Source organism: Cynocephalus volans, chromosome 3, assembly GCF_027409185.1.
Source record: "Cynocephalus volans isolate mCynVol1 chromosome 3, mCynVol1.pri, whole genome shotgun sequence".
Lineage (NCBI taxonomy): Eukaryota > Metazoa > Chordata > Mammalia > Dermoptera > Cynocephalidae > Cynocephalus > Cynocephalus volans.
The window spans coordinates 4011652-4023769 of NC_084462.1; the positions used below are offsets into that span (position 1 = coordinate 4011652).

Consider the following 12118-nt stretch of genomic DNA (forward strand, 5'->3'; position numbering starts at 1 on the left):
TATAATAACCAAAACAGTATGGTACTGGCATAAAAAGAGACACACTGATCAATGGAATAGAATAGAGAATCCAGAAATCAACCCACACACCTACAGCCATCTGATCTTTGACAAAGGCACCAAGCCTATACACTGGGGAATAGACTGCCTCTTTAGCAAATGGTGCTGGGAGAACTGGATATCAATACACAGGAGAATGAAACTAGACCCATTCCTTTCACCATACACTAAAGTCAACTCAAAATGGATTAAAGAATTAAATATACACCCTGAAACAATAAAACTTCTTAAAGAAAACATAGAAGAGACACTTCAGGAAATAGGACTGGACACAGACTTCATGAATATGACCCCAAAAGCACGGGCAACCAAAGGAAAAATAAAGAAATGTGATTATATCAAACTAAAGAGCTTCTACACAGCAAAAGAAACAATTAACAGAGTTAAAAGACAACCAACAGAGTGGGAGAAAATATTTGCAAAATATACATCTGACAAAGGATTAATATCCAGAATATACAGGGAACTCAAACAACTTTACAAGAAAAAAACAAGCAACCCAATGAAAAAATGGGCAAAAGAGCTAAACAGGCATTTCTCTAAGGAAGATATACAACAGACATATGAAAAAATGCTCAACATCACTCAGCATCTGGGAAATGCAAATCAAAACCACACTGAGATACCATCTCACCCCAGTTACGATGGCTAAAATCCAAAAGACCCTGAACGATAAATGCTGGCGAGGTTGCGGAGAAAAAGGAACTCTCGTACATTGTTGGTGGGACTGCAAAATGGTGCAGCCTCTATGGAAAATGGTATGGAGGTTCCTCAAACAATTGCAGATAGATCTACCATACGACCCAGCTATCCCACTGCTGGGAATATACCCAGAGGAATGGAAATCATCAAGTCGAAGGTATACCTGTTCCCCAGTGTTCATCGCAGCACTCTTTACAATAGCCAAGAGTTGGAACCAGCCGAAATGTCCATCATCGGATGAGTGGATATGGAAATTGTGGTATATCTACACAATGGAATACTACTCAGCTATAAAAACGAATGAAATACTGCCATTTGCAACAATATGGATGGACCTTGAGAGAATTATATTAAGTGAAACAAGTCAGGCACAGAAAGAGAAATACCACATGTTCTCACTTATTGGTGGGAGCAAAAAATACATAAATAAATTCACACACACACACACACACACAAACCGGGGGGGGGGGAGAAGATAGAACAACCACAATTACTTGAAGTTGATACGACAAGCAAACAGAAAGGACATTGTTGGGGGGGAGGGTGGAGAGGGAGGAGGGAGGGGGGTTTCGGTGATGGGCCACAATAATCAACCACATTGTTTATTGACAAAATAAAAAATAATAATAATAAAAAAGAAAAAAGAAAACATTTGTAAATAAACTTTTAATGTTATTTAACATCTTAAATTTATGTTAAATTCAAATGACGGGTACTCATGAAATGTCTGAATCACTTCCAAATAAGAGCTTGAAAACTGAAACATAAATGGGCTAAACATAAATATAAGTTTGTTCATGGCTTTTGAAATTCACAGAAAGGCTCAGCACATTTGGGTCTATTAATACACACATTAAAAAAGATTACGGGGAAACATGTTTTTGAAATTATGAAATGGTTCTCATCTATAAAGTACTGATATATGACAAACATTTCAAAATTGCTTGCTTCCTAGGTTTTTTTATTTGCGGACAACATCTCTTTGGTGCCTCCTGGACTTTGTAGGAAACCTGAGTTCTTGTCACCCAGTTAGCTCCAGATTCATCGTTCATCCTTCTGACCTTCAGTGAAGTCTCTGCTGAAGCCCTTCGAACCTGAGTCACTCCTCAGGAAGCCAAGGTACCAGCCATAGGAAAAGAATCTCAGCTGGTGGTAATTTAAGGTCTGACAATTTATAAAATATTGTTCGAAATTCTATTATAATGCAACAGCTTCTAAACTTTCGAACAATGCTGTCCAGTTTAGTCTCCACTTGCCACAAATGGCTATTGAGCTCTTGCTATGTTTCTAGTCTAACTTGAAATGTACTGTGAGTGTAAAATGCACTTAGTATACCTGAAGATTAGAATTAAAAAAGAATATAAACATTCTAATTACTAATTTTTATTTTGGTTACATGTTCCTATGATATTCTTTTTGATATATGGGGTTAAATAAAATACGTTATTAAAATTAATTTCTCCAGACTTTTTTTTTAAAACTGAGCTACTAGAAAATGTAAGTCTCTTATGGCATTTATGGCTTACATTATGTTTCTATTGCACAGTTTTACCATACAGATATAACACTGAAAGAACTTGGTAGTCTTGCAGAGCTTACGTACTAGTGTGGAGGGTGTTTAGTATAGAAAATAAGTGCATGGATAGACACACATGAAAAGTATCTGTTGAAATAGGCTGTGCCCATGGCAGCTGCTTTGCATTGTGGGTCAGGCAGTACCTCTCTAAAGACCTAATAATTAAGCTCTGATATGAACACTCAGAGAGAGTCAGGAGTGAGAAGCTCAAAATAAAAACATTGTAGGCAGAAGGAATAAAGAATGCAAAATTCCTAAGATGGCAATGAGCCTGACATGTTCAAAAAATTGAAAGAATTCAGTATGGATTGGGCACAATGTGTAAGCCAAGTGTGGATATGCGAGGTATAAGAAATCAACAGGGCAGATACAGGGGTACCTGGTAAGCTAAGCTTGAGTTAGACGTTTAGAAGCCCGTGTAGGGTATTGAGCTGAATAATTTCATTGTCTAATTTTTCCTTTAAAAAGATCATTTGGCTTCTGTCTGGACAATGGATTTTAGAGGAGGAGGCAGCAAGAGCAAGAACAAGCTATTTGCAAGGTCCGAGCAAATATGCAGGACAGACATAAATTACAGACAAGGATAGGTGAGGTGATGGAGATGATTTTGACTGTGTATTAAGCATGTTTTGTAGACAGAATCAATAGAACTTGGATTAAACTGGGTGGTGAGTGAAACGGAAATCAAAGATAAGTTCCATACCCTAGATTTGAAGATTGAACGACTGAGTGTTTAAGCTTCAAATAGATACAGAACACTTGAAGAATGGCAAATTTGGAGGATGGGACAATTAACCGTTCGGTTGGGGTAATATTAGATCTAGGGTGTCTAAGGGATCGCCGTGGGTGGGATGTTGAGAAGGCAGTTGATTATATCAGGTGAAAGCTCTGGGGGACAGGCCAAGGCTAACAACTTAGATTAGAAGTTGTCAGTATGATATTTAAAGTCATGAAACTGGATGATATGACCTATGAAGAAGCAGTGTAGAGAGAATAGGGATAGGGAGGGCAGGTACATGCCATGGGACACCCCTAAATTTAGACAAGAGAAAGCTAGTAAATTGGACTAAAAAGAGGTGGCAGTTGGGTTACAGAGACAACCAATAATGTGTTTGTGCATCGTCTCAAGGCACAAGAAAAACAAGTCTCTAAAAGGAAGAAGAGGCCCAATTGGGGCTTATTTCACTGAAATATTAGAATAAGAACTGAGAGGGGGCTGCTGGATTTGGCGACACGGAGGTCAGAAGCGTCCTTGAGTAGAGCACAGGCCGTGGAGTGTTGAGGACAAGGGTCAGTATGCAACAACTTCAGGAGAAAACATAAACTGAGAAATGGAAGGGAGCAATTAGAGACAACACAACCCCTTCCAAAGTCTGGCTATGAATTCTCTTCGAGAAAGAAGTCTTTTCACAGAAATAGGGCTGAAGCTAGAAAAAAAAACTGTAAGTGAGAAATAGTTGTTGTTTTTTTTAAGGGATGGAATATGATAATGTTTAGGTGACAGTGAGAATTATCTCTTAGAAAGAAAATATGGGTGGGGTGGGAGGTGGCAGAAAAGAGAAACAAAAAGGCAAGGGACTGTTTCTTGAGAAGTTGAGCGAGAGAAAGCTCTAGAGCAAATTTGGAGAGGGTAGTCTTTGGAATGCAAAAGAGCTCTTTATTCACAGTAACTGGTGCAAGTATTTTGGAGGGTTTGGGCAGCGAAGGCTAAAAAGTTCACGTCTAATTGTGACCATTTATTCATTAAAATATCAGCCAAGAGCATTGGTGAGAGTGGGAATAGGAGAGGAAGTTATGTAGTTAGAAGAAAAAGCAGAAGGACTGATATTGTTATTTTAAAGCATACGATATTAAATATGCTGGAGAAGTAGTGTAAGCTAATGAGGAAGTGCTCAGTTTCCATGTGAAATCTGTGGTCATACACTCAATTGCACCCCTTAATAATGTGACATTGGGCAAGTCATTGCGCCTCTCTGAGTCATGGTTTCTTCTTGTATCACCCAATGATGATACTTGTCCCAAAGCAAGGATCTTGTAATTAAAGATGATAAAATGCACAGTGACTGGCACATATTAGGAGCTCCTCTAACAGCAGTCATTATAATCAGTACAGGTATCATCCATGGTTCACAGGTTCTCTTCCCCACCTTGGAACTAAGGGTCCCCATGATTTTGTAACTTTGTCTGGTTGGCTTGTCCTCTTGTGTCATTGCTCAATCATGTTTCTTTGTTGTATCAATATTTTAAAGTCAACGATTTAGAGACTATGAGTACATCATATCTTCTAAATGCCTTGTAGAATTTTGAAGGGTGAGTAGAGTGAACTTGAGTCTTTTGAGGAAATATGGGGTGGGAGGAGGTTAAGAGCACAACTCCAGTGAGATCAGTCTGGCTGAGCTCAAATTCTGTCTCCACCTCTTTTCTAACTGGGAGCTTCAAACAATTAGTGTAACCAGTCTAAATCTCAACTTCCTCATCTGCACAATGGCTATACTAATTATAACTAAGATTATTCAACATTGGCAGTATCTCATAGCTCAGTGCTTTACACATATGAACACATAAAATCCTCAAGAGCCTATGAGACGAGTGCTGAGAGGGTTGAAAGAGAAGCTCATGGCATGTGGAGTAGCTACTATTGTTATGAGCTGAGCATTTGTTCTTGACCAGACCTTGAACTTCTGCAATGCCTGGCTCAGGATGAGACCACAACACAGCACAGAACGTGGTGAGGACCAAGAGCCAGCACTTGTTAAAGACTACCTCTGCCTCGCCTAGAAGATTTCCATGTCTATTCTTGTTTAATCCTCACCTGAAAATCAATTTTCACCACAAAATTGCCCTTATTCTGCAGAGGAGAAAATGGAAACTCAAAGTGATGTGATTGACCAGGAACTCATATTTGAGGAGGGTCAGAGCGAGAGTAGACTGCAAATCTGACTCCAGAGCCCAGTAGTCTTAACACTATAACAGTTACTCTCAACTGGTGGTGACTTTGCCTCACGGGGTATATTTAACAGTGTCTGCAGACACATCAGTTGTCACAACTGGAGGCACCATTTGGGGTTGAGCTGGATATTGTCAGGATTTGGGAGCAGACAGGGACTATCATTTATCCTTGTTCTTAGGCTACATCATAGGCCATTCCACTTCCTCCTCTGTTTGCTGGTTCATGCAAGACCAGGAGATCCCCCTAAATTACCTGAAGAGTACCCCCTTCCCCCAAGCCACATCTTTTCCCCATTCCCTTCATAATGGTATATCTCAGTCAGAGACAGCATCACGTATTCATGATCATAGGTATCTTAGAAATGAATTGTTTAGTTGCAAATTACAGAAACCCACTCAAACTGTCTTAAGGTAAACCTACTTGCGGGAAGAACACAAGGGAACTTCAAGAAAACCAACCGCAGAGACCACATCTAGACCTTAGAGGAACTGGAACACTATCAAGTTCCTCTCTCTGCCTGTGAGTGTGTGACTTCTCTCTGCCCCTTACAATCTGGGGCTTCGTCATCTCCCATCTCTGTTTTATTCAGACCATTTGCTCTATTCTCTCTGTGTGAGTCTTTCTAGCAAAATATCAAACCTGAGGGTGGTTTGGGGAGTCTTGAAGTTGGTGTCAGAAGGGAGGGTGTACTTGTATAAAGACTGTGCCCTCTAACCTTGTGGCGGGTCCCAACGTATCATACCCTCTTCTTTCTTGGCCTCAATTTTCTCATGTGTGAAAATAGGAAGAAGGACTCAGCAGACTTCATGAAGTTGGTGATCTGAGAGTCACTGGATATGCAAGTACCCTAGGTAATTATTAAAAAGGCACAGAAACAAAACTTTTATTTAAACCACGATTTAAGGAAGGTTTGCATGATTCCTTCCAAGAGCTCAAGGCTTAGTGGAATTAATTAGATAAATGCACTAGAAGATGTAATGCAAGGCTTGAAGGGCTTATTGGATGTTGTACAGAAAATGTCATTTTTGGAGTCTAGAGAAGGGGTTGATTCCTGAGGGCCACACCATGTAGTCAAACCTCAGGAATCTCCACTTGAGCTGGAATGAAATCAGCCATTATCAATCAGCCCCGTACCAAAGTGCATGTTCTTTTACCTATTGACTATAGACACTCCTAGCCTTCTCTCTCATGCTTCTTTTTTCTGTTCATTCTCCATTTTCTCTTCTCTTTCTTATTTGTAATAAAATGATGATGACTGATAGTATTAAGTGATTCCTTCAAGGGCTGGCACCAGACATTTTCTTGAGGAGGATGCTATTACTAATGGGTTTGAAAAATAGACCTGGAGATAAGCAAAGAGTCAAGGGTATGCTGGGTAATTTCTGTTCATTGCAAAACAGCAGAAATCTGAAAATGAGGAGATAAGAGGGAACACGAATTTCTAAAAACAAGGGTGTCTAAAGTACAGCTGGAGGCTTTCACACTTGTTGCTGGCCAGTGTATACTCCCACACTGTCAAACTTCTGTAATGTGTGCTCCACATTGAAAGATCTTGTGCAAGTAGCTGTTGAGGAAAGTGCCTGAGTTCCACACTGTGTTAATTCCATTCAGAACAAAGATAGCAAGAACCAGATACTACGTGAGCCTGACTAATTCTGTTGAAGCAAGACTCAGAGTCACAAGTGAAAACACAGGCTCTTTGGGGTCTCCCCTAAGGGGAGGATAATCAGTTTCCTGAAATTTATGATACAAAGGATTAGGCACTATTGTGTAGATCTCAAGAAACTAGAGGTATTCAGATGACAACTAGATAACTTTATATTTTTACTCACTTATTGATCAATAAAGGCTGAGGACGTTATATAAAGTAACTCTTTTTATACCTACCCAACTTAAGTCACACTCTTTTATACTTCCTCCTTCTTCATTTTCCTAGGGTGACAATATAATTTATTGTCCATAGGATCACACTTTTGAAAATGGAAGTGGGCACTATTAATAATTATAGCTTAGGTATCATTCAGGGCCATTTGGGGCAGATTAGGATGCATGACCTCCCCATTTTTTTCTAAACTCTGACCACCCAGGCTGAGGTCTAATGACCAAGATAAAAAAACACACCAAGAGTAGTTTTATATTCATTTATCTACCCAAATCATGAGACATAAAATATTTGATGAGTGCGTAACACAAAGATAAGCAGGGAATGCCTGGGGCTCAATATAACTCAAGGTGAGATGAAGCAGGACTGGAAGCTCAAAACTGCCCCAAGGCCCTCTCTTCACATTGCCCGTAACTCAGCCTCTGCAGGAGGTGAAGTAGAGTTGGTTGCTGTGTCACTGGTCTGGGCTGAGTCCTCACTCAGAGCCCTCTCCAAACTGGCAGGCAAGGAATGGATCAGTCTCTCTCGGAAGTCCTGGCCCATGAACACGTAGAGTATTGGGTTGAGGCAGCTGTTCAAGAAGGCCAAGGCACTTGTCACATCCACTAAAATTCTAAATTCTTTGCTCATTCCACCCAAGAGTTCTTTGATTCTGATTGTGCTTATGAGGGCCACTACCTGATACGGAAACCAGCAGACAAAAAAGGCAGCTACGACGAAAGAGAGAACCCTCAAGGGTCGACTGGATTTAATGAGGCCTTGCCTGTGGATCTTGGTGGCAATGAGCCCATAGCAGATGGCAACGATGGACATGGGTGCACTGAAGCCAATAATGAACCGGATGCTGCCTCTGAGTGTCAACATGGTGATGGCCACCTTCATCTTCTCTACAGGGTCTGTGGTCCAGGGTGAGAAATTAAAAGTGCAGTACGTCTTCCCCTTTATGTCAGTCACTGTAGTCACACGAATGATAACTGGCAAGGTCAGGAGCAGAGCAAGAATCCAGGGTCCACTGATCACCCTCTTGGCCAGACGTACGGTGCGGTGGTTCTGGACCCAGACTGGATGCCGGACACAAATACAGCGGTCCAGGGCAATGAGAGCAATCAAGAAAACACTTCCAAAAAGGTTTATGTCTACTATAGTAAAAATGAACTTGCACATGAACCAGCCAAAAGGCCAGTGTCTTTCCATGGCCTTCGAGACCATGAAGAATGGCAAAGTGGAGGTGAAGCAGAAGTCGGCTATGGCCAGGTTCAGATAACTGATGGTGGTGACCGTGCGTGTCATCCGGAAGCCGGCCACCCAGATCACAAGCCCATTGCCCAGGACACCAAGGACAAAGGTGATTGCAAATACCAAATATGAGAAGACATCCAGGACAACATAACCAGCAGATGCAGTGTGAGCTCCTCCAGATGCATTCATGGGGAGAGAGGAATTGGTGTCCATTCTGTCCACTCCTGAAATAGTTCACCAATGGCCATTTCTTAGTTATGAACTTCCATGCAGTTTTCCCATGCCCTCATGCCTACACCCACCAGTTTTCCCACTCACAGCCTCCCTCACTTTCCCCTAGAGTTCCCACTCCTTGCAGAACATCGTCACCACTGTCCCTTTCAACTACACACACCTATAAATTGGCATATACGACATTGAATATATGACACTATGCATTTGGCAAAACCCAGAGAACTGTACAACACAAAAAGGAAACTCTAATGTAAAACTGAGTTAATGATAATATATTCATATTGCCTCAATTTTAACAAATGAACCACGCTAATGTGACTTGTTAATAATGGGAGAAACTGTATGGGTGGGGGGCAATATGGGAACTATCCATACTTTCTGCTCCAGTGCTCTATAAACCTAAAACTGCTATAAAAATAAAATCTATTACTCAGAAAAAAACTCATCAAAGAGTATAAGTAAACAAAAAGAAAACAATTATATATGTGGCTCACATTTCTACAGAACCTTGATACTCTACAGTCTCACCCCTATGCCTCCCACACTCCCCCATGTGACCAGCGCGGCACTCTGAACTATTTGTCTTCAAGAATCTCTGAGGCAACCATCCGAAAAAGTTGATACAGTGAATAAGGAAGATTCTGCAGTGACAAGATGGGACACGCCAAAGAGCAAAAGGCATGCAATTATGTTTCCCCCATGGCTGGAGGGAGAAAACCTGTGATTTAGGATGACCAAAGATCAGGGTGGCTGTCATTCACTGAGCCCTTCCATGTGGCAATCACTGTACCCCATTCATACCTTTCTTGCCTCTGATCTCAACAAGCTTGGCATTGACTAAACATCATCATCACATGTGACTGAAGAAGAAACTTGAGCTTTGAGAGGGAAAGTGACCCATCCTATGTTTGCAATTCTGGAGAGAACAGAGCTGAATTCTGCTGACGGGTCCCATGCAACACCCAGGACCAGTCTCTTCACGTGGAGACTCAGTACTGCTCTGAGAGGCCACTGCTTCCCTGTTACGTTCATTTTCCCATGACCCATAATAATTCCTGGAGCCCTTCTGCTGTCTAGAGAAAGCTCCAAACCTCCCCTCCCGGCCCACTCACAGCTGATGCCCTTGCTTCATGCTCCACCATACCCACCTTCATGCCTTCTTCTGCCTTCACCTCTGTGACCAGAAAACAAGCACCCCTGCCCAAGACCTGCCCTCTACTGGTCCTCCAAATGCCACCTCTCTCATTTTATAAAGATCTTTCCTTCTTCACTTACCCCCTCTTTCTCCTGCAGCATCAATATTTTCTTTTTATTTCATCATTCCCATCGGCACCCAAATATGTTTTAAAACCTCTTCTTATCTTTTAAAAAAATTATTCTTCAACTCTACACCCTTCTTAAGTTTCCAACCAATACCTTGACTCTTCTTCGCTACAGAACATCTTAAAAGAACTGTGAGTTTGCTGTATTTACTTCTTCACCTTGCATTTCTCCACCACTCATTGCAAAAAGATTTGTGTTCCCACCAACCTACTGAATGTGCCCTTGTCAAGCTCCTCAGCTCCCAGGGATATGTTTCTCACCTGGAATTTCAACCAGCTGTGGTCCTTGATCTGAGCAGTTCTAAGTCCTGGTCTTCTGAGGAGAGTGACTCTGGTTTTAATGGTCTCAGCATGAGAAATACCAAAAGATGGGGTAGAAATAAGGGAACTAAAATCAATTGGGAAACAGGAAACCAGAGCTCCTTGTGACCTCAATGGTCCCAACAATATGCTACCAGTTTTAATAGCATTTGGGAACTTGGCTGGGCCTTTTTAGAAACTCAAGTATCTGACTATTTTTCCCAGCCTCAATCCTCTGTGGGACACAGAGGTTCAACCCTCTCCACGTCAAGGGTTAAAGAATCTGGGTGTCCAAGCCCCTTCTCTCTTCACGCATCAGGGTAGACAGAGGGCAAATACTGAGGTGGTAAGAATCAGAGGTAAACAATGAGAGGCAGAGATGAAGATGAGAAAGGTACAAAGAAACACAAAAAAGAGGTGACGGAGGCAGAGAGTTGAAACAGGTGAATAAGACAGAACACTCTTCACCTTCCCAGACTAATCCCATAATTTTATGCTCCCGTGAAAGCTCATTGGTAGACTCCCACCCCAAAGATGTGCTGGTCTTTCTGAAATTTTAGGTATCATCCAAAGGTGAAAGAATGATATGGAGAAATGTGGAAAGATGGATACAGACACCGAGACAAGGACAGTTATCCTCAGAACATTATTTACAAGGCCTTGTTTCAATTAGTGTGTTACAAGTAATTTACAATTTACAATTAAACTAATAATGGTTTAAACAAAGAAAACATTTATGGCTTCATTTACAAGAATTTTAGAGGTGGGTTGGGTTCTGTCTGAAGAATATCATCAAAAACCATGTTTATTTTAATCCTTCCATTTCTCATCACTAATACGGTGACTTTCTTTCTGGGGATTGCCACCTCATGGCCCCATGGCTTCAAGACAGCTGCTATAGCTCCTGACTTCACACTACAGCATCCCAAGCCAGAGGAAGAGAGATGGGAAACAAAGTCACTTAAGATTTTAAATCATAAGTGGAATATGTTCAGATTTGTACTTTATACAAAATTTGGGGGGGGTGGTCAGTCATACATAAAACACACATTTTAGAAGGTTCTTAGGGGAGGAAGGATAACAAGTGTGGATGTTACCAAGAGTCACAAGGAAGCCAAATTTTTGTAAAGTCATTAAAATGAAGAAAATAGCAGAGGACATCATTATGCATAGAGGAGAAGGGTCCGGATGCCGTGAGAAAACAAGAGACAGGGGACCCCACAGAGAGTAACTGCTAGGCAAATTTCTAAGTCTTTTGAAGTCTGGCTGTTTTTTCTAAAACTGGGCTTCTTGGGATGCTCTTGCATGTTTCCATTAAGCCTCTTTTAATAAAACACAAGCAGGTTTTGTCCCTTGCTACCTAGTGGCCTACAATTAACACACTAGGATTTGCAAACATGGACAGAGGCAAGTATGTGGCCAAAGTGACTGGGATAAAGAAAAGATGGAAAGTCTCAAGATGAACTTTGACTTCTGCGTGGCCCCATTGCCTAATTTGGGTGAAGCCAAAGAGGAAGTGATATTGGGGTTGTCCTGAGTGGGGGGAATTCCTGCCTGTGTTGCAAAAATCCTCGACACTTCTAGTAGGTGAAATGCCTGAATGAGCCTCTTTAAGTAGCAAAGCCTCTCAGTAAATCGCAGGGCCTGAGATCATGAGGCCAGATTGCCTGCACTAAAATCCCAGGTCTACTGTTCACTGCTTCTATGACTGGACCAGCCATTTAACCTAGTGGTTGGCAAACACTGTCTGTAAAGGGCCAGATAGTAACTATTTTTCTTTTTGTAGGCCATAGGGTCTCCAGTACAACTACTCAGTTCTGCCATCATAGCACAAATACAGCCATAGACAATAT

The 12118-nt window shown here is 41.4% G+C and overlaps 1 protein-coding gene across 1 annotated transcript; it reads right to left on the minus strand.

Moving 5' to 3' along the window:
* Nucleotides 1-7569: 7569 nt before the first annotated feature.
* FPR1 (formyl peptide receptor 1) lies at nt 7570-10245 on the minus strand. Its single transcript, XM_063091572.1, has 2 exons — nt 10227-10245; nt 7570-8633 (listed from the first exon to the last, which is right to left on the minus strand). Exon 2 carries the CDS (start codon nt 8620-8622, stop codon nt 7570-7572), a length of 1053 nt encoding a protein of 350 aa, XP_062947642.1. The 5' UTR covers nt 8623-8633; nt 10227-10245.
* Between the last annotated feature and the right edge of the window lie 1873 nt (nt 10246-12118).

Excerpts from the sequence above, each read along its gene's own strand:
- FPR1 (XM_063091572.1), bottom strand. The coding sequence starts at position 8,622 with ATGGACACCAATTCCTCTCTCCCCATGAATGCATCTGGAGGAGCTCAC.